Source organism: Aotus nancymaae, unplaced genomic scaffold (assembly GCF_030222135.1).
Source record: "Aotus nancymaae isolate 86718 unplaced genomic scaffold, 86718_ANA_hifiasm-v0.15.2.pri h1tg000007l, whole genome shotgun sequence".
NCBI classification, from domain to species: Eukaryota; Metazoa; Chordata; class Mammalia; order Primates; family Aotidae; genus Aotus; species Aotus nancymaae.
This window is the reverse complement of record NW_026988418.1, coordinates 14,115,898-14,139,653: the sequence shown is the minus strand read 5'-3', so window position 1 is coordinate 14,139,653 and position 23,756 is coordinate 14,115,898. Positions and strand designations below refer to the sequence as shown.

General features: G+C 37.7%; 1 protein-coding gene across 1 annotated transcript in view; it reads left to right on the top strand.

Moving 5' to 3' along the window:
• The window catches only part of FAF1 (Fas associated factor 1), a 535,243-nt gene that overhangs the window by 145,815 nt on the left and 365,672 nt on the right, over window positions 1-23,756 (top strand). Inside the window, exons 3-4 of the mRNA XM_012434603.3 lie at window positions 1,148-1,194; window positions 15,150-15,367. Coding sequence (XP_012290026.1) covers window positions 1,148-1,194; window positions 15,150-15,367 — 265 coding nt within the window. The remainder of the gene's footprint in view (window positions 1-1,147; window positions 1,195-15,149; window positions 15,368-23,756) is intronic.

Here is a 23,756-nt window from a genome sequence, read left to right as displayed (position 1 = left end):
AAATACTTCCATTGAATTTGTGTCTGAAAACTGATTTTAGCATTTGCTTTGCTCAAAGGATTTTTGAGCCTCCAGAGTTGCCAGGGTTCTGTGGTGTCTATTTTCTATATTAATCTATGGATTTCTTTGTTTTTTTCCACTGGAACATTACAACTCCCAAAATTCATAGCAAATACCCTATATTCTATTTCCATTCAGCAGTACAATGGTGTGAATTTTACCCACCTCTGGCAAATATTTAAGTTAGTATTTCATAAAATACCCAAACTCCTTTTAGCAATGGATTTCCAGGCAGCTGATACAACATTAAAGTGGTAAGCGTTTTTTTTGTTTTTGTGGATTATTCATTTTGATGTGGATGCGGAAGGGTAGGGAAAGAGAAGTTGTTATGGTATAAAGACAAAGTTGGAAAAGTTGGGCTTTTGTTCTTGTTTGGTTTTGTTTTGTTTTCCTGAGAATATTCTCTATTCCCCTACAGTAAGCTGTCTACAGTCCAGGATTTGACAGCCCGCTTCCTTAATAGCCTTCAAAACATCCATCTCCTGTCATACCTGTGCTATGTTCTGACTGCTTGGTAACTAGTTAGCTTAGAAATTAATTTTAGGGATGTTTTGTATAAGGAAACTTCTCCTAATGCTACTTCCTTTTGTCACCTGTTTATAGTCATAGTGTTAGGTTTATTGAAGGACTTCTGCCTCTGTATTCATTTCTTTTCAATGTTCTTTTCTTTAAAAATAATGATCGTAACATAAAATAGTACATTCATTTGTGATTTTATATCTTGCTCTTCTCAGTTTGAGAAAGGAAATAATGTTTGTAAGATTAAGTTACTGATTTTTCCTGTTTTGACATCCTTAAACTTTGTTTTTTGTGGGTGTTTTGCCTGAATTAGGACTGTGGAACTAGACTTTTTTATGACTCAAGGTTTGGGGATATTATATGCCAAATGCATGTTTTTAAATTTTCTAAAATATGATTTATAACTGAGAAATAGAGAAACATTTAATAGAGGACATTTGGATCACTAAAAAAATTTAGTATTTAAATAAATTTTTCAAAGTATACTTATTTCCTTTTAAAGTGTTCCCCACCGCACTTGAGTACTTACCTGTTTCTTTAAATGGCCTTCTCTGTTTCTTGTTTGCAGGCAGCTATCAATGGTGTCATACCCCAGGAAAATGGCATTCTACAAAGGTATGTTATAAAGCTCTTACCAGTTAAGATGACTGTTTAGCAGAACAAAAACGAGAGTTAGCTGTTAATTTTTTTGTTTTATTTTTTAATAGAGCATTGATTTTGTGTATATAAGTTCATTAATATTGTTCTTTCAGATATTTCTATGTATTAATTCCCTAAGGTGTTCAACTTTTAACTGTATAAAATTATTGCATATTTGATAATACATCTTTTAAGGTGGTTTTGTTTAATTTTTAAGAAAGCTTTTCAAGGTTATCCTTTGATTTATAAGATGAAAAGAACTGAAGTTTTTAAACCATTAGCACTGGCTATTGGTTTAATAACCCCAGAATATGGTTATCAAACTTAATTGTACAGGCTTTATCTCCAGGCTTACTACAGACTTTTTCTCCTTCCCTTTTGGTTTCTAAATCAAGCATATAATAACCTGCAACAATTTGAGGCAGTCCTTAATAATGCAACTTTTCAGAGTACTGAACTGTTTTACTTAAAGTATCTAGTGTTAACAAGTGGAATGGTTATTTATAGGTATTGTGTTATGGCCAGAAGGTAAAATTGGAAGATGTGGCCCAGAGAATTATAATAGTTATAACATAACTATAAGCTTAAGTTAAAAATAAATTCATAACTTTTGTGTCCTTAAAATTGGAGACTCTGGTTCTGGATTAAAGAACACTGTATAAAATCATAGGAGGTAAAACCATTCTCTCTTCCAAGTGTAGTTTAATTACTTGATTTTTCCCCCCTTTCCTCTCAATTCAAACTTTAGCTTGAATTTTGGTGGCTGGGATTTCTAAGTCACTGAAGCATGATCTGCTAAGTGCAGATGAGGCAAACAGAAACAGCAGATTAGGAATGAGATTGTTTTGGAGAGCAAGAAAAGTACTCTTGCAAAAACATCAGGAGATTCACCATGAACTGCAAAACGTGCTGTATCTTATAAGAAACCATATATTTAGGATGGAAGCAAAATTCTCTTTGGTACCTGTACCACCCTTAATGATTATTGGTTTTTAGATGAAAGTAATGATAAAACAGACCTATACCCCCATTCCTCTCTTTTAAACTGTCAGAAACAGTTTCATCCAGAGTAAATGTGGCTGATTTCCAGAGTCTCTATCAACTTCTGTTTGTTTAATTGTTAGTTTGTTGTTTGTTCAAAAGCATTCCATTCTATCAAAACCCTTGTCTAGAAAGCAAACCAGATGAACTTCCTTTATGGTCATTTTTTTCTTAGTTTAGAAAGTTTTACACTGTTAAATATCACTCCAGTTTTATTTTTGAATAAATGTTATTACCACTTTTTGTGCCAAAATTTTTGCTATGCAAAACCTTTGTGGGTTCAGCTACTGGATTCTGAGCACATATTGGATATGTCGTTCAATTAATAGCATTTGCTACAGGTGAACTGTAGAAATTTCTTCTCCCCTGGAAACATTGCATCTTCCCTGTCACAGATTATACTTTTTGTTTAATATACTTTATGACTAGAAATTCAGTATTAAACTGATTTCTTATAAAGTTACTATAATATTTGGGATTAAACTTTGATCAGAGTAGGAATTTGGTGGTATCATTTGCTTTTTTTGAAGGAATGAATCATATGTCTCCATGAGAAAATCAGTTGTTATCTAGTGATATTTTTCAACTATTTCCTTCCTAACCTTGTTCTTTAGCTTTGAAATCATTGTGGATTTAACATAACTGAAAATTCCTCTTGTGTATCTACTAACCAGAGGAAAACAAAAGAGGGCTCTTTGTGTACTTTCTCATAGGCTTACTACTGAAAGTAGAAGGCACAATGCTAGAAATGGTATATGCAGGCAGTTAAAAGGATTTTTGTTTTTGTATGTTTGGTTTTCATAATAAAGTTGAATATAGTCCATGTAAATAACTGAGTTAAATTGTTAGTCCATCCCTTAACAAAGAAAGGAGGTATCAAATACTGTAGTTTAAAGAAATTACTACATAAAGCAATATTCTCATGAGATATTGAACTTTTTGGTAGGAAATAAATACCCACCTCACTGATACATGTGTTGATAGTAAATTCCTTTGACCAGAGATTATCAAAAACAAAAAACTGTACTAATTATCTGCAATCTAAAAAAGTTGGTTTTGTTTTGTTTTGTTTTAAGAGGGAGAAGAGCCAGTATGTGCTTTATAGCTTGTCTTGAAATCTGGTTTTTGTGTGAATCTAAGAGGGAATATGATTTTTAATGTAACCATAAACTCCAAGGGAAAGAAACTTTTTTTGAATACTTAAGGCAGTATGCTAGGCAATTGAGATATTTTTATTCATTTAATACTCACTACAACCTGTAAGAGGTAAATGTTTGTATTTTTCTTATGAGGAAATTCAAAGTTAGAGAGTTTACATAGACTTGCCCAAGATCACAAGCAGGTGGCGAAGTCTAGATTATCTTATTTTAAAAGCCTTGTTCTGTCTTCTCTATTATTCTGTCTTCTTCAAGATCAGTCAGTGAGGCATTTCAAAACTTTTAAGATTTTTCCTTTGAGAGCTGGGCATGGTGGCTCACGCCTGTAATTCCAGCCCTTTGGGAGGCCAAGGTCAGCAGGTCACTTGTGGTCAGGAGTTCAAGACCAGCTTGGCCAACATGGTAAAACTCTGTCTCTACTAGAACTAGAACTTGAACCCGGGGGGCCAAAGTTGCAGTAAGCTAAGATTGCAGCACTGCACTGTAGCCTAGGCGACAGCGACAGGGTGAGACTCCATCTAAAAATAAAAACAACCAAAAAAAGTTTTTTCTTTTGGGTAAAGAAGTTGCCATTCAGTACACGTACATAATGTCTGTCTTCCACAGCTTTGCTTTTTTATAGTTATTATTTTAGTTGTAAGCTAGTATAGACAGATATTATTATTCCTCATTTTACAGGTAGATAGGGTAAGTCATAAGTGACTTGGCCCAGATGATACAGCCTGGTGTTGATGGAGTCAGGAATATAAGCAAGTCTTCTGGCTCTTTCTCCAAGACTTATTTCACGAGAAAGTATATTGCTAACATAGCATATTGTGTGTAACTTATCCAGTCATAAATGTAAACTGTTCAGTCATAAACAAACATTGAGTATGTGTATTTACATGGTTCAGTATATTATTTATTTAGCATGTTGTCCAGAGCCTCTTTATAAATTATTTCTGGGGATAGTTTTAGGAAGAAATGTTAGCGAATTACTTGTGTAAGTTGAGAGCTTATGCTATGCTTTTTAAAAGTAAACTTTATAAATGCCCAGGTTTTTTAACTTAGAGAATAGCCACTATAGCCAGTTAGTTTCTATGTATGGCTTTGTCTAATTTCCATTTTAAAAATCTGATTTGATTCACAAGTTTATCTCCAAAATAAATGTGGAATTTTTTTTAAGAAGGTGCCTAAAGATTTTGCCATGGCATGGACTTTAAAAAATTGAAATAATAAACAAGTACAGAGTTCCTGTTTACTTTGCTTTCTGTTTATTGCCTTCCAAGAGCCTGAGTTGTTTGTAGAGGAAAGTTGAGTAAGGATAAAAACACTTATTTAGTTGAAGTTTTAGAACTAAAATAGATTTGTGTGTAGAGCTTCCAAATCAGTGTCGTTTTAATATTGATTTTTAGGTACAGGGGTCTTGCTATGCTGCTTAGACTGGATTTGAACTCCTCCTAAGCTCAAGCAATCTTTCTGACTCAGCCTTCTAAGTAACTGTGACTACAGGCATGTGACACCTTTTGCAGTTTCCCAGCTTCTAAATAGTATCCTTTTTTTTTTTGAGACAGGGTCTTGCTTTGTATCTCAGGTGGGAGTGCAGTGGCACAATCACAGCCTCCTGTAGCCTTGAATTCTTGGGCTGAAGTGATCCTCCCACCTCAGCCTCCTGAGTAGCTGGGACCTGGCTAATTTTTGTGTTTTTGCAGGGGTGGGGTCTCATTATGTTGCTCAGGAGTTCTAGACTCCTGGGTTCAAGCCATCCTCCCACTGTGGCATCCCAAAGTGCTAGAGCATGAGCCACCACACCTGGCCTTCAATTATTATCTCTTTTTTTAAAAAGATACCTATAGATTATTAAATCTATAATGATTAAATGATTAGATGATTAAACAGAAAAGAATACCAAGGTCAAATTATAAGATGGTGGTTTTCACAGATGGGAAATTTAAAAAATACATTTACTGTTTTTGCATTCTTTGGATCTCATTAAATGTTAGTGAAAACTGATTGGATTATTCATTGACGGATAAGATCTCTCCCTTCCTCTCATTTTTTTCATAGCTTTATTTTATTTTATTTTTTGAGATAGGGTCTCACTCTGTCACCCAGGCTGGAGTGCAGTGGCATGATCTCAGCTCACTGCAACCTCCACATCCTGGGCTCAGTTGATCCTCCCACATCAGTCTCCTGAGTACCTGGGACTACAGGCATGTGCCACCAAGCCCAGCTAACTTTTGTATTTTTTGTAGAGATGGGGTTTTGCCTCAGCCATCTTGCCAGACTAATGTTGAATCCCAGACTAATGTTGAACTCCTAAGCTCAAGTGATCCTCCCACCTCGGCCTCCCAAAATGCTGGGATTGTAGGTGTGAGTCACCGCACCTGGCCTACCCTAGAAATTTTACCAGAGGGAATTTTATGTAAGGTAGTCAATTACACAGATGTGGAAAAAGTTCAAAGATCAGAAAAGGGATACCGAGATAACCCAGAGATAATGACTGCAGGAGACAGCTGTACCACCAAGCCCAGGTATGGGTGGTTCCTTCTGCTTGGCGAGGAAAGGAGCACAGGACAAAGAGCAGACTCATAGCTTCGGTGAGAAGGGTAGGGATGTAGAGGTCATGATTCCCATTCCAGGCCAAGAAGCAGTGGGTAGAACACATCCACTAGGGAGAGCCCCCTGTCGACCACCAAAGGGCATAAAGGAAAGTGATAGAGGAACAAAGGAAAGAGGTTGGCAGAGGTTGAGGTTAACAGAACTTTATTTGTAGCTCAGTGGAAGAGCCCTAGGAACCTGGCCCCAGACATAAGAGAAGGAAGTTCTGTTCAGCTGATACTGCTAGCTTTGGCAGGATGCAGAGAGACTTGTGGAAAAGGTGCTGAAAAAAAAAAAAGCTAGAAGCTGCTAACATCAGTGGTTGATGCTAAAACAAAATGAGTGCCACTGTTGGGGTGATATATTGCTGCTAGGATGATGTTGATAGGATCAGTGTACAAACTGCAAGAAGATAGAGGGTGCGTGTGTGTGTGTGTGTGTGTGTGTGTGTGTGTGTGTTTTCTACTGAAGTTTTTGTCTCTGTTACTGGTCATAAGACTATAGTAGATACTTTGAGTTTCATCTTTCACTGTTTATTCTGTATTCCCTGTTTTCAGCCAGCACTTCAAATGATCAGGGTTTGTTTGTTTGTTTGTTTTTACCTGGTGGGCACCTTACACCTTCATTTTTGAAGAGTCAGAATCCTCAGTGTACCTGTCTTTTTTGTGAGTTGTAATTTTCCATTCTCACTAGACATGCCCCAGAAAATCTCCTGGGGTCCAGACATAGTCCATTATGTAGCAGCAGCCCAATTTTTTTCTTGGTAATCAGGACCAGTCACTGTAGCCAGTACTCCTTCCCTAGGTGGTAATTCAGTGCCATGAGGAGTACAAAATGGCCAAGCCACATTCTCAAGTTCCAATTCGATGGAAGTGTTCTGGAAATGTTTCATCTTTGGGAACCATGATTTCTGAACCATCAGCACCCAAAGTTGTAGGAAGCAAAAATTTAGTAAGCTATTAGGCATGTAAGAGGAATCACTGTTAACACTTAATTCCTATGCATGTGTTTTCTGGCAGTATGAAAAATAGTGTGGTGTTTGAATGTTGTCACTTGTAAGTGGGTGTTGAACAATGAGAACACATTGACACAGGGAGGGGAACATCACACACCGGGGCCTGTTGTGGGGTGGAGGGCAAGGGAAGGGATTGCAGGGGCAGAGGGGGGAGTGGGGAGGGATAGCTTTAGGAGAAATACCTAATGTAGATGATGGGGGTGATGGATACAGCAAACCACCATGGCACGTGTATACCTGTGCAACAAACCTGCACGTTCTGCACATGTACCCTAGAACTTAAAGTATAATAAATTTTTAAAAAAAAAAAAATGTGGTATTTCAACACTGATATAAAAGTATTTATACCATATACTTTAAGGAGGATCCCCAAGCTTTGAGGTTATCTCCTAATCTGTGTCATAACTGAGTCTTCTTTTTTGTTTTTGTTTGTTTGTTTTTGAGACAGAGTCTCATTCTGTTGCCCAGGCTGGAGTGCAGTGCCGTGATCTCGGCTCACTGCAACCTCCACCTCCCAGGTTTGAATGATTCCCCTGGCTTAGCCTCCCGAGTAGCTGGGATTACAGGTATGCACCACCATGCCTGGCTAATTTTTTGTATTTTTAGTAGAGACAGGGTTTCACCATGTTGATCAGGCTGGTCTCAAACTCCTGACCTCGTGATCCACCCGCCTCAGCCTCCCAAAGTGCTGGAATTACAGGCATGTGCCACTGTGCCTGGCCTCATAACTGAGTCTTTAGTAAGTCATTCTGTTGTTCTGTCAAGCTAGCTGCTCCTAGGTGATGGCATGCACAATGATCCCAGTGCAGAATATCTTTTGCTGTGAAACAAGTTCCTTAATTAGAACCAGTGTTCTGGAATCCTAGCACTTTGGGAGGCTGAGGCGGGTAGATCATGAGGTCAGAAGTTCAAGACCAGCCTGGCCAAGGTGGTGAAAACCCATCTCTACTAAAAATACAAAAATTAGCCAGGCGTGGTGGCAGGCACCTGTAATCTCGGTTATTGGAGAGGCTGAGGCAGAGAATTGCTTGAACCTGGGAGGTGGAAGTTGCAGTGAGTGGAGGTTGCAGTGAGCCGGGATTGCGCCACTGTACTCTAACCAGGGTGACAGAGCGAGACTCTGTCTTAAGAAAAAAAAAAGAACCAGTGTTGTGTGGGAAGCCATCAATATAGTATTCCCGAAGTCCATGAATGGTGGTCCAGACAGATGCATCGCTGTCAGGTAAGTCAAGTTCCTATTTAGAAAAGTTTCTTTTTCAGAGAAGATAGATCACTGCCCCCTCCATGATGGAAATAGTTTATTTCCAGGTACCTAGGAAATAGCACCTTATTGGGGACTCAATATTAGTCCATATCATTTGCAGTTTAGGCACTCCATAGTTTACCTAGCTAGATGCAGCCTTGGTGGGGGAAGTTCATGTTGTTGTGTCCATGCCTATCTCCCATCTCTGTTGATATGGCCACATTGTACATTAATGCATCAAGCAGCCTCAGTAGCAAGGGAAAAAAAAGCTGACTGAACAATGTCTCTTATCCATGTTACTAAGATCCTTTTTTTGGCTGGGTGCGGTGACTCATGCCTGCAATCCCAGCACTATGGGAGGCCGAGGCAGGCGGATCACAAGGTTAGGAGATTGAGACCATCCTGGCTAACACAGTGAAACCCCATCTCTACTAAAAATACAAAAATTAGCCAGGCATGATGGCCCACTTCTGTGGTCTCAGCTACTCAGGAGGCTGAGGCAGGAGAATTGCTTGAACCAGGGAGGCGGAGGTTGCAGTGAGCCGAGATGGCGCCACTGCACTCCTGCCTGGGTGACAGAGAGAGACTCCGTCTCAAAAAACAAAAACAAAAGATCCTTTTTAAAATTGATTAGCCTTTAGAGAATATTCACTTAAAAAACAAATATATTTAGCCGGGTGCAGTGGTTCATGCCTGTAATCCCAGCACTTTGGGAGGCTGAGGCAGGTAGATCACCTGAGGTCAGGAGTTCCAGACCATCCTGGCCAACATAGTGTAAACCTGTCTTTATTAAAAATACAAAAAATTAGCTGGGCATGGTGGCAGGCACCTGTAATCCCAGCTACTCAGGAGACTGAGACAGGAGAATTGCTTGAACCCTAGAGAAGGAGGTTGCAATGAGCCGAGATCACGCCATTTCACTCCAGCCTGGGCAACAAGAGCGAAACTTCCTCTCAAAATAATAATAATAATAATAAATTCTGTGTGCATTCTAAAAGATCTATTTTCATATCTCTTCCCCAGACTTTCTTGTCACCCAGTTTTCCAATTTTACTCTTTTCAGGACCGGAACAGCTGGCCAACCCATTATCTATTGCCTATGATTCAATGTAGATTTATACTCCAGGCTTTCTCTCCTTCCAGATGAAGTGGTGAACATAGTACAACATTAAGTTCTCCCTGGTGGGAGGCTTTTTTCACTGCTGTCTTTCAGGGATATCATTGATTGTGGTTATAGTACTACAGCAGCATAATTTTGACTGGTGCCAGCATATTGTACATAATCGTTTTTTCTCTTCCCAGTCCAAATTTTTTTTTCCCTCAGTTAACTTAGTTATTTCTTATTTATTGTTGGGAAGTACAAAATAGAGCGTTCACCCTCATGTCCTTTCAGCCATTGGACTCTAGAAACTTTACCAATGTGGCAGCCCCTATATTTTTGTGGTATGTGCCTGCTAATTCCTAACATGCATGCGTCTTACCAAAGTATCAAAGTTTAGGTTTAGTTTTCCTTATCTGAAGTGCATGGGGCCAGAAGTATTTCACATTTCAGAGTTTCTCAGATTTGGGGATATTTGCATTATACATACTGATTAAGCATCCCTAATCCAAAAATCTGAAATCCAAAATGTTCCAGTGAGCATTTCCTTTGAGTGTTACATCAGCGCTCAAAAAGTTTCAGATTTGGGAGCATTTCAAATTTCAGACTTTTGAATTAGGGAGACTTAACCTGTACTTGCTACTTATGCACTTTGGGACCAATCTATGTTGTCATCAGTGTAATATTATTCTGTGGAATGTCAAGTTAGTCAAGATTTCTACAGACTAGATTATTATGACAAAGAGCAGGAGAGTTGACATAATCTTTAGGAAAAGACAGTGAAGATATTTGTGTACTCTGCTGAGTGAAAGCAAAATGTATGTCCCGGTGCTTACAAATTAGTATAGAAAATGAAACATATGCAAGATCATTTGTTTCCAGTGATCCCTTCTTACATTATAGTCCAATTCCCTAATAATTAGCATCATTTTAGAGTTAGCATCTAGTAATCTCCTAAAAATCTGGGTATTTTCTTTTTATTGGCGCACAGATAATCTAGTAAACAGCTGCAGGTGTCTTAGTGGAAATCTTCGAGGAAAATTTACAATAAATACTTGTGGCTCTGTTGTGTTTTAGGGGACCATACTTCATTTAATCCGGAGCTCTATGTCTGTGAACCAACTTATGTTTGGAAACTGGAAGTGACTGTGACTCTCCATAGTGGTCACTGAAGTCAGGATTTAGGCTACCAAGTCTGAGGTTCCTACTATTTATAAATCAAGTGGTATTTTAGTAGATTGACCTTTAATTTTGTTCCCTAGAAATACCATGCTCAGTTAAGTACTTCTGAAGGTCTCTGCAGGTCTTGTATGTCAAAACCTTCTGATTGCCACTTTCTATCCATGCTATGCTTTAACATGATTGTTCTTACCTTTTCTCTATCAAATTTTGCCATTTGACCTCTGCCACTCTGGAATCTGATCAGTTTGTTAAGGAGTCTTTCTCAATTATGTCATCTCCCCATGTAATTCCCAACTCACAGAAAACAGTCACCACAGAGTTTTTCAAATACAGATTCCTTTACTAATGTATTTTAAAATGCTTTAATGCAGTATCCTCTAGGACCTCATGGATGATATATAGGAGGGTGTATATATATTCAGGTTATACACGGTAAATCTACTCCAGCATTCCTGTTTCTTTAAGCATCTGCATTTCTTCTACATTATCCTAGGATGGTTCAGGCATCTCATCCTCATGAAATGTGGACTCTTTTGAGAGTTTTCATTTAGCCAACTATTAAACTATTAAGAGTTTAAACTAAGAGCTTAAAGTGAAGGGGATACTAGCCTTCTAGTACAAGGGGAAGCTAGCCTTCTCAGTCATAGGAGAAGGAGCTGTTCACCCAGGTATCATTCCATATTTTAGAGCCTCACTCCTTCCAAAACAACGGACACTTAGAAAGTATGTTTATTCAACTTTCACCATAATTCTACAATCTGCAAAATTAAATTTTGGACCTAATTCTTGGCAGAGTCATAGCTATGCTTACAAGAAATAAGAAACTTTGTTTTTAAATAATATATATATTTTTTATTGCCTTTTAGGTTTTGGGGGGTACATGTGAAGAACATGCAAGGTTGTGTTTTTAAAATTTTATAGCTATCTTGTCGTGACCTGAGCTGAAAGTTAAAAACTTTAAAACTCCGTATCGTTTTCTTAAGTCTGTGAGTTAGAAGCAGCCATCTTCGAGTCCTTGGTGTCATTATTACCATCAAAATAGTCAAGTCAAACAGTCATTTGGTTCTCTTAGAGACTTGTTAGAATAGGCATATCATCATAATTAGCTACAAGTGATAATGCAATAATCATTATGCCGATACATGGAATGAATCACTAGTATCCCATTTTTTATTGACAAGGAGTTAGCAGTGAATTGAAAGTCAAGGGCACATAAGCCAATTCTTGAATCTTGTCTTTGAACGTATGTTTCCTGGGAACTCTTTACTGTATCGGGATCCAGTCAGGAAAATGAAACATTCTAGATATTTCAGCAGAAGAAATTTAAAGTAGGATTGGTTACATAGGTATGGAAGACTGAAAGATCAAAAAGAGGTAACTTGGATATGATAAAAGCCAGAGGAAGCTACCACTGTTAGGTTTACAGAACAAAGGGGTTAACAAAACCATGAAGCACAGAGGAGACTCGTGAAGCTGCGGATCAGATCTCTGTGAGTGTACACTGTCAGCTGCCTCTCATTTCTAAGAGAATGTCATGAAGCTGGTTATAAGAATGTTGGAAAGATAAGACTGGAACCTACCTACAGGGTGATGCTGATGGAAATGAATGCAAGCAGGAAAAAGAAGTCTCCTCCCGTCTTTAACTACTAATCTCTAGATAGTGTCTCCTGTTGGTAGAATCTAACAGGAAAACATCTAGCAGAAGAAAATACAATTTTGTAGAATCCTGGCCCCAGCATCACAGAGAAGACTATATGGAAAGGTGGATTTGAAGTTAAAAAAACAGTAAGTCAGTGACTAGCTTTTTCTTAGGTTTTTCTTCGGGTTTTGAGAAGTTGCGACAAACTTTAGAGATGTGAAATGTTACTGCACAGATTCTGTTCGTAGATATTTAAGAGCTCACTTTGGATTTCAGCTGTGGCATTCTTTCCTGCCTTTGGACATTTTCTTCGTTTCCATGTTTTTTTGTACAAGATTATTTTCTTTGAATTTAACAACTAGGAGAAGGGGTAAGTTTTTGTCTTGGATCAGTGATTACTGGAGTATCTGAGCTCTGTTGATTCAAAAACTAATTATTTTTGAACTTTTTGGAGTATGATTTAAAATGAGGAATACTTGGAATCCCAAACACACATATACAACTATATAACAGAATAAAAAGTTTTATGGAACAATACTTGATCCTATTAAGTGACACAATGCTGATAATTTCTATTCTAATCTTTAAAAGACTGATCACAATTCACCAAGTCAACTATGTAATCTGTAGTTTGATGAACACTGTTCAGAGCAATAGTATGAATAAGTGAAATTAAATATAAATATTTTCTGCTTAATTATATGAACATTGCTTAACTCAGCATGCTTTTGGTTATTGTTGTTGTTTTGTGCAGGTTCCCAGTCCATTGTTTTCTCTTAAATTCAGGTTGAGAAGAAAGATGTTTTAGAGCTGGTCTTGAGTTGTAGTGGTCATGGGAGATACATACAATGATGTTGCAACCGAAACATTCCTATGGTTCCCTCTCTCCCCACCTCCTTCTCTCAGGGAGGAAAAAAAAAGTGATAATACATATGATAAATTAAGTCAGAGAAAAGCCCAATTTTAAAATAATGATTCCTCATTAGTTTGACAAATATTTGAGTGCCTCCTATGTATAAAATCTTAAGCTCAAGGCAGAGGATACAGCCATTAAAAACACAAATATGAGCTTTATTCTTGTGGGACTTATATTCCAGTGGAGACATAGATGTCAAATCATTAATTATACAACTAACTAATTCTAGTGTGGAATTAGACCTAGTGCCCTGAGTTAAGACATTCAATCTGAGATATGACGCCTTGAGTATAATTTTTTAAAAGAAAGACAGAAGTAGATGGGTAATGGAGGAAAAGATATTCTTAGAGGGAATAGCCTGTATTCCTCTGTGAAATGGGAATGATTAAGGTGAGAGAAGAAATGAAAGACCATGTGCCTGTTAGCATAGAGGTCTGGAAATAGTGTAGCACAAGAAGATGGAAAGCTAGGTAGGATTCAGATCATGCAGGGCCTTATAAGCCACTTTAAGTATTTATCTGAAGAGCAAAGGAGAGTATTTGAAGGGTTGAGAAAGAGAATGGTATGAAGACATTTGTGTCTTTAATTTCACTCTAGGGGCATGATGGAATGGAACTCAGTGTTGCAGGAATGCATATAAAGAGATTAGTTAGGAGGCAGTTGCATTAGTTCATACAAGAAATAATCATGGCTTGTACTAGAGTGGCAGCATCTGAGGGTAAAGGTGGATGACTTAAACAAAACATACTTAGGAGATACAATTTAAAGGACTGATTAGATATGTGGGATGAAAAAGAAGGGATCAAGGATAACACCACAGGTTTCTGGATTGAGTTGTTATTAGGAGTAATGGAGGAGGGTCAGACTTGAGGAAATACTAATGTATTAAGCTGTGGACATACTGAGTTGGGGGTCTGGGATCTTACTAAGTACCAGATGTGCAAATATAATTATTGTTCTCATTTTACAAATGGGACAGTTATTAAGTAGGCAGAGCCAGGATTTCATTTTTATTTTTTAAGAAGGGAGAGATTTGAACTTGTTTAAATGTTATTTAAAAGAATCCAGAAGAGAAAGAGATATCAAAGATACTGGATATAAAAGGGATAATCCCTATTGTAGAGCTAATGAGGAGATTGTTTTAGCCTGGGTCCAGTGGCTCATGCCTGTAATCTTAGCACTTTGGGAGTCAGAGGTGGGAGGATCACTTGAGGCCAGGAGTTGAAGACTAGCTTGGCCAGCATCACAAGACTCCGTTTCTACAAAAAAATACAAAAATGAGCTGGGCTTGGTGGCATGCACATGTAGTCCCAGCTACTCAGGAGGCTGAGGTGGATTGATTGCTGGAGCCCAGGAGTTCAAGGCTGCAGTGAGCCAAGATTGTGCCACTGCTCTCCAGTCTGGGTGACAGAGTAAGACCCCATCTGAAAGAAACAAACAAACAAATAAAATTGTTTTAGATTTTGAACCGATTAAAAAAATGATAGCCCCTCTATTTTATAGGAAGTGAGAAAGAGAGAGTGCATATGCGGGCTTATTTGTGTATTTAATGTTAAGAAGATAAGATAAATTTATCTTGATGGCTTTTGTTTTCTTGGTAAAATGGAAAAAGATACTTTTTAAGACAGAGTTGTGAGGTAGGGAGAATTGAGGTTTAAGGACAGTAAAGTTTCAAAATAGTCTGTGGAAAGCAGAGTTAATGAGTCAAATAATAGTTCAGTGAGTAAATGAGAGTGAATGAAGAAGACACTGTTCTTAATTTACAGAGTTAAAAATGATATTTTAGTAACATCATAACAACACAAGGTAAAAATCTAAATGCTAGATGATATAATATTGCTAATAAACATAGAAAGGCTAGTGTGAGAAGGAGAGTGATATGGCCTCAGTCAATGGGAAACATTTTGTGGAGGAAGTAGAACTTAAAGTTTGGCCTTGACACACATGTAGTAAACTTACTTGATAGGAAGAACAACACAAGCCAAGTATGGAGAGGGTCCCTAGGGTATTCTATAGTGATTTAGTTGACAATAATCCTTCTTTTATGTCAACATTTTAGTGAATATGGAAGCGAGACCATACCAGGACCTGCATTTAATCCAGCAAGTCATCCAACTCCAGTTCCTACTTCCTCCTCTTCTTCCTCTTCTTCTTCGGCGTTTCGACCTGTAATGCCATCCAGGCAGATTGTAGAAAGGCAACCTCGGATGCTGGACTTCAGGGTTGAATACAGAGACAGAAATGTTGATGTGGTACTTGAAGACAGCTGTACTGTTGGTAAGATTTTTGCTGCCTTAAAACCTTCACAGATAAATAATTAGGTAAACATTCAGTTCATATTTTTTTATTTTGAGTTGACTACCAGCAAGAAGGGAAAAAAAGCAGTTGAAACTAGTAACTTTCCAATACTGATTATTGTGCTTTATTTTTAAATGCTGTGTTGAGATTGAGGTAAGTTTGAGAATACTTTTTTTTTTGTTGTTGTTCCATGCAAGTAGAGTGGTATATGATGGTGTTTGAGGGATAATGCAAATCAAACATCTAAGAGCTTCAATAAAATACCCTAAACAAGTACATTGCATATCACACTTCACAACTGAGACTCACTCCTTTTTCATAGGCTATATCTTGGTCCTTTTTGTGCTGCTATAACAATACCTGAGACTGGGTAATTTATAAGGAACAGAAATTTATTTTCTCATATTTCTGGAGGCTAGGAAGTCTAAGATCAAGGCTTAGAAGATTTAGCGTCTGGTGAGGGCTGCTCTCTGTTTACATATGGCACCTTGATGCTGCATCCTCCCAAGTGGGGAACACTGTGCCCTCACATGACAGAAAGCAGAAGGGCAAAAGGGACAGACTCCCTTCATCAAACTCTTTTTATAAGGGCACCTAATCCCATTAATGAAGCTCTCATTGCCTAATCTCCTCTTAAAGGACCTGCATCTTTATACTACCGCATAGACAACACCTGAATTTTGGTAGAGATACATTCAAACCATTACACTAAGTTTAATGATAAATCAGACATGAGACATGTTTTCATCACTTTTCTTTCTGCCAGTTGATAAAATGCTATTTTTCAAATGGAGGTGAAAGTGTATATGCCTGACAGACTTTACCAAATTACTGTAGTTTAACTATGTTGAACTTATTTATATTTGATTCAGCTTATCTGATCTATTTTCATTGTAGAACTACATGTTAACTTTCTCTTAATGTAGTTTACCTTAAATCTGAATTCTAGATGTTTCTGAAAATTTCTCTTTATTCCTTTTAGGGGAGACCCTTTTCTAATTTTATTTTATTAATTGAGTCTTGGAAAGCAAGGCTATTAGTAGTGTTCATTCCTACACATTACTCAGATTATGTTATTCCTTTTCTTAAAGCCATTCAAAAACTTTCCATTGATTTTAGGATATAATTCAAATCTTTAAGATGGCCTATAAGTCCCTGCTTGATTAAGCCCCTGCCTGCATTTCTAGTTTCATCTATTACCACTCTCCTTTTAGTTCACTATGCCTGTGCCATAATGGACTTATTTCAGTTTACCAAACAGGTTATTAGTCTGCTCTGAGCCTTTGTACTTGTTTCTTCTTCTATGTAGATAATTCTAGATGAACCCCTTCTCCCTGTACCCATTCCCATGCTCCCAAATATTCTGTACATTCTTGTTTTTTATTTTTTAAAAATTATGGTAAAAATCACATAATATGAGATTTATCCTCTCAAATTTCTAAGTGTACAGCACAAGATTGTTAACTCTGTACTTTTTCATCTTATATAACTGAAACTCTATACCCATTGGATAGCAGCTCTCTTGTTTTCCCCTCCCTCAAGCTCCTGACAACTGCCATTCTATATTCTGTTTCTATAAGCTTGACTACAAATACCTCATATAAGTGGAATAATGCAGTATTTGCTGTGATGGCTTATTTCACTTAGCATAATGGCCTCAACATTTATATATGTTGTAGCATATAGCAGGATTTTCTTCTTTTTTAAAACTGAATATTCCATTGTGTGTATGTACTGTATATATTTTTTAATTCATTAACCTATCATCAGTGGACATTTAGGTTGTTTCTACCTTTTGGCTATTGTGAATTTTGAATAATGCTGCAGTGAACATGAGAATGTGATTTTTTTTTTTTTTTGAGAGACAGGGTCTCACTCTGTCACCCAGGCTGGAGTGCAGTGGCGTGATCACGGCTCACTGTAGCCTCAAACTCCTGAGCTCAAGCAATCCCCCTGTCTTGGCCTCCTGAGTAGTGAGACTGTAGATTTCTGCCACTATGACTGGCTAATTTTTTTTTTTGCTTTGTAGAGAAGGGGTCTCACTTTCTTGCCCAGTCTGGTCTTGAACTCCTGGGCTCAAGTGATCCTCCTGCCTCAGACTCCCAAAGTGTTGGGATCACAGGAGTGAGCCACTGTGCCCAGCCATGGGAGTGTGAATATTTCATAGAAATCCTGTTTTCAATTCTGTTGGCAGTATGTTCAAAAGTGGGATTGCTGGATTAGATGGTAATTTCATTTATAATTTTTTGAGGAACATCCAAACTGGTTTCTATAGCAACTACACCGTTTTACATTCCAACCACCAACTTTGTTAACACTTAACTATTTTCTGTTTTTCTTTAAATAATAGCCATCCTAAAAGATGAAGTGATACCTCATTGTGGGTTTGATTTATATTTGTCTGATTAGTGATGTTGAGTATCTTTTCATATACCTTTTGGCCATTTGTATGTCTTGTTTGGAGAAATGTCTATTGAAGTCCTTTGCACATTTTTAAAATAGGTTATTTGATATTTTATTGTTGAGTTATAGCAGTTTTACTGTATTTTGTATTTTAACCCCTTATTAGATATATGGTCTGCATGTATTTCCTCTCATTCTGTAGGTTGCCTTTTTACTCTGTTTTTTACTTTTCTGTGCAGAAGCTTTCTAATTTGATATGGTCTCACTTGTCTATTTTTTCTTTCATTATCTGTGCTTTTGGAGTCATTTCAAAGAAAACATTGCCAAGATCAGTGTTATGAAGCATTTCCTCTCTGCTTTCTTCTAGTTTTACAGTTTCAAGTCTTTTTTTTTTTTTTTTTTTTTTTTTTTTTTTTTGAGAAAGGGTCTTTCTCTGTTACCCAGGCTGGAGGACAGTGGCAGGGTCTTGGCTTGTATAGTTTTATGTTTAAGTCTTTAATTCACACAATATAGTGAGATGATGTTTGTGTATGTTATAAGGGTCCAAATTATTTTGCATGTGGATATCCAGTTTTCTCAGTACCATTTGTTGAAGAAACTATCCTTTCCACCTTGTAGAATCTTGGCATTTTTGTCAAAGATCATTTCACTGTATACATGTGGGTTTATTTCCAGGATTTTTGTTTTGTTCCATTAGTTGGTGTGTCTGTCTTTATGCCACTACCAAACTGATCTGATTACTCTAGCTTGTAGTATGTTTTGAAGTTAGCAAGTAGGAGGCCTCCAGCTTTGTTCTTCTTTCTCACAATTGTGTTTGGAGTTTCTCGTGGTTACTTATAGAATTTAGGATTCTTTCTTTATTTTTGCAAAAAATAGCATTGGCATTTTGATAGAGATTGCATTGAATCTGCAGATCACTTTGAATAGTATGAACATTTTAACAATGCTGAGTTTTCCAGTCCATGACCATGGGAAGCTTTTCTAGTGTCTTTAATTTCTTTCAGCAATGTTTTGTATTTTTTAGTGGACAAGTCTTTTGTCTCTTTGGATAAGTTTATTCATAAGCATTTTATTCTTTTTGAAGCTATTGTGAACGGGACTGTTTTCTTAATTTCCTTTTCAGATTGTTCATTGTTAGTATATAGAAATGCAACTGATTTTTATGTGTTGATTTTGTGTAACAAGATTGATGAATTTTGTATTAGTTCTAACAGTTTCTTTTTTTTTTTTTTTTGGTAGAATCCTTAGTGTTTTCTATTTATAAGATCATGTTAAAAAATACAAAAGAAGATAAGCATAACTCCCCTCAAAGACCAGGCACAGTGGCTCACGCCAGTAATCCCAGTTCTTAGGGAGGCACAGGCGGGAGGATAGCTTGAGCCAAGGAGTTTGAGACCTGCCTGGGTAATACAGTGAGACCCCATTCTCCACAAAAAGACAAAAAAAAAAAGCGTAAGATCATGTTGTCTGTAAACAAAGATAGTTATATTTCTTCCTTTCCAATTTGGATGCCTTTTGTTTTTCTTGCCTAATTGTCCTAGCTAGGCTTTCCAGTCCTACATTGAGTAGAACTGGTGAGAGAATATCCTAGCTTGTTCCTGATATTAGAAGAAAACCTTTCAGTTCTTATCCCTTGAATATGATGTTTGCTGTAGGACTTTTATATATGGATTTTATTATGTAGAGGCTATTTGCTTTAATTTATAGTTTGTTCAAGGGCCGGGAGCGGTGACTCACGCCTGTAATCCCAGCACTTTGGGATGCCGAGGCGGATGGATCACGAGGTCAAGAGATCGAGACCATCCTGGTCAACATGGTGAAACCCCGTCTCTACTAAACATACAAACAATTAGCTGGGCATGGTGGCGCGTGCCTGTAATCCCAGCTACTCAGGAGGCTGAGGCAGGAGAATTGCCTGAAGCCAGGAGGCGGAGGTTGCGGTGAGCCGAGATCGCGCCATTGCACTCCAGCCTGGGTAACAAGAGCGAAACTCCGTCTCAAAAAAAAAAAACCAGATAGTTTGTTCAGTATTTTTATTATGAAAATATGTTGAATTTTGTCAAATGTTTTTTATCTGTTGAGATGATTGTGTGACATTTATTCTTCTTTCTGTTAATGGGGTGTGTCACCTTGGTTGATTTTCATTTTTTTTTTTTTTTTTTTTTTTTTGAGATGGAGCCTTGCTCTTCCACCCAGGCTGGAGTGCAGTGGTGCAATCTTGGCTCACTGCAACCTCTGCCTCCTGGGTTCAGGTGATTCTCATGCCTCAGCCTCCTCAGTAGCTGTGATCACAGGTGCACAGCCACCATGCCTGGCTAGTTTTTATGTTTTTAGTAGACATGGAGTTTCGCCATGTTGGCTAGGCTATTTTCAAACTCCTGACCTCAAGTAATCCACCTGCCTTGGCCTCCCAAAGTGCTGGAATTACAGTTGTGAGCCACTGCCCCTGGCTGATTTTCATATGTTGAATAATCCTTTCATCCTAGGGATAAGTCACACTTTGTCATGGTGTGTGATCCTTTTAATGTGCTGTTGAATTTAGTTTCAATAATATTTCATTGAGGATCTTCGCATCTGTATTTATCAGGGATAGTGGACTATAGTTTTCTTTTCATCTGATAGCTTCTTTGGCTTTGGTATTGGTGTAATGCTGGCCTCATAAAAGAAATCAGAAAGTATTCCCTCCTTCAGTTTTTTTGGAAGAGTGTGAGAAGGGTTGGCAGTAATTATTCTTTAAATGTTCAGTAACATTCTCCAACGATACCATCTGGTCCTGCGTGTTTCTTTGTTGGGAGGTTTTTTATTACTGATTCACTCTCAATAACAGACTCGTTATATATGTCTGTTCAGATTTTCAGCTTCTTCACGATTCAGTCTTGATACGTTGTATGTTTCTAGGAACTTATCAGTTTCTTCTCTGTTATCTAATTTGTTGACATATGATTGTTCATGGTAGTCACATAATTTTTAATTTTTCTATTTTTTTCTTAGTCTAATAAAGGTTGATGAATTTGATTGATCTTTAAAAAAACTGTTAGTATTGTTGATTTTATTCCTATTATTTCTGTATATTAAAATATGGTATAAAAAGTGACATCTTAATAAGATAGTTACTATGATTTGAGCTTGCAGGACTGGAAGTTGCTCTCAATGAGCGAGCAGTGAGTGAATGTGAAGGCCTAGGACATTACTGTACATTGATGTAGACTTTATACACAGTGTACTCTTAGGCTATGCTAAATTTATTTAAAAATATGTTTCTTTAATAATGAGTTAACCTTAGCTTACTGTAACTTTTTTACTTTATAAGCTTTAAAACTTTTTGAGAATGGACACAGTGGCTCATGCCAGTAATCCCAGCATTTTGTGGGGCCTAGGCAGATGGATTGCTGGAGCCCAGGAATTCGAAACCAGCTTGGTCTCGAATTTTTTTAAGCGAGACCTTGTTTCTACTTAAAAAATATAAAAATAAAAAACTTTTTGACATTTTTATAACACCTTGCTGAAAACACAAACACATGGTACAGTTGTACAAATGTTTTTTTATAATCCTTTTTGTGTATGCTTTTTTGTTTTGAAATTTTTTAGTTATTATTTTTTAACTTTTAAAACTTTTTTGTTAAAAACTAAAACACATGTAGGGTCCAGCCCTACAGAGTTCTGTGAGCCCCTCTCTGCTGGTGTGGAGACGAGAAATTGTAGAAATAAAAGACACAAGACACAGAGATAGAGAAAAGAGAGTTTGGGCCAGGGGGTCCACTGCCAGCCCAAGCACGGAGTCCAGCAGTGGCCCCAGATGCCTAGACGCTCTCACTTTTATTGAGTTGCAAATGTGGGGGCAGAGTAGGTAGGGCGGGGCCTTGGTGGTCGGCAACTGGGGACAGGGTTGGTAGGGCATGGCAGTGATAGGGTCAAGTACATCACGCGTCTTAGAAATAGGGGCTCAAGACTTTCAGGTAGCCGAGATGAGGTAAGAAGCATAATGCGTCAGCATTTTTCCATACTTGTTAGGAAAGAACGAAGACATTAAGATTTACATTACTTTTACTGATTATCTGTTCTAAGAAAAAAGGAACCAGGTGCAGAAGCGGAACATGAGAGGGGACATGGAATGTGACCACTGAAGCACAGCATTACATAGAGACAATTAAGCTCCCGGGTGTCTGCAGGCCTACCTGACAGCGTCAGGCCTACTGCAAGAGCTTGGAGAAGCGGAGTTTTCTTCTAAGTCCTCCAAGGAAGGAGATGTCTCATCCATTTTGGACGTCTCCTTCCCTAGCTGGCTAAACAGCGGGTGCTTTCTCAACTCTGGCACTGCTGCACAGCCGAGGCTCCTTCCAGCAGCCCTTACCTGGGCGTGACAGAGGGCTTAAAGCGTCTTGCCTTAGGGTCATTACTTTCACAGTGTCACCCCAGGTTCACACTTCTGACCTGAGAGGTATTAGTAAAAGAATTAGGATCACCTATGAATAACTAAGAATAGCTTAATAACTACTAAGGTTGTATTTCTAGTTACTTTCTTCTTCATTGTTTATATGGAAATAGGCTGAGGCTTCTGGCTTCTGTCTCGGTGCTTATGGGATCTCCCCACTACAGACACAAACGCATACATTACTTAGACCTACACAAGGTCAGCATCATCATTATCACTGTTTTCCACGTCCACATCTTGTCCCACTGGAAGGTTTTCAGAGGCAGTAACAGACATAGAGGTGTCATCTGCTATGGGTAATGATACTTTTGGAATACTTCCTGAAGGACTAGCCTGAGGCTGTTTTACTATTAACTTAAAAAAAAAATAGAAAGTGTATACTTTAAAAAAATAATAAAAAGTATAGTATGGTGAATATATAAACCAGTAACAGTTGTTTATTATCATTATCAAGTATTATGTACTATATACGATTCTGTGTGCTATACTTTTATATTACTGGCAGTGCAGTAGGTTTATACCAGCATCACCAAAAAATATGTGAATATTGTGTTGTGCCACAATGTTACAGTGGCTAAGATGTCATTAGATGATGATAGGAGTTTTTCAGCTCAGGGCCACCTTGGTATAATATCCTTGTTGATAGAAACATTGTTATGAGGGGCATGACTGTAGCTGTGACTTTTCCAGTTTTCCTTCTGTTATTCTTTAGTTTTTGCTTTTTTGATTTTGTTTGGGAAGGATAGTAAGATTTCAGTTTTCTTAAGTTTAAGACTTTTTTTTAATGGCATGATATGTACTGTATCTTATGGAATATTCTCTGCACTTGTGAAGAGTGTATATTCTGCTGTGGTAGAATGGATGTTTAGTATATGTCTGTTAGATCTATTTGGGTGATAGCATTGTTCAAGTCCTCAGTTTCCAAGTCAGTTTCCATATTGGTCTTCTGGTCTGGATGTTTCTATTCAACAGAAACATCTCCCACTATAATTATGTTGGTGTCTGTTTTCCCCTTCAGGTTTGTCAATGTTTGCTTCGTATATTTGGGTACTTCAGTATTGGATGCATATATATTTGTGGACATCTTCCTGGTGAATTGACCATTTTATCATTATATAATGCCTTTCTTTATCTCTTGTGACAGTTTTTTACTTAAAGTCTATTTCATTTGATATGAATATGGCACCCCTACTTTGTTTTTATTACCATTTCCATGAAATATCTTTTTTTTCTTTTTCTTTTTGAAGTGATTTTATTTTTATTTCCTTTACTTCAAGCCAATCATGAAATTTCACAGTGATTTCTGGGGTGGAGGCAGAAAGCCCTCTGTGCTTCTTGCTGAGCCACATGTTTGGCTTCCACCACTTCTGTGAACTCTTCCTGAAGGTCAGATGTATCAAGGACTCGTCATCCAGGATAAACCCAAAAGTAGCTGCTCACTCCATAAGGAGTGCTCACTCACCTATGTGGAGACCAGCTCTCTGGGTAATTTGTTCTCCAGCGTCAGAGCAAGCCGCCACTGATTTGAGGATT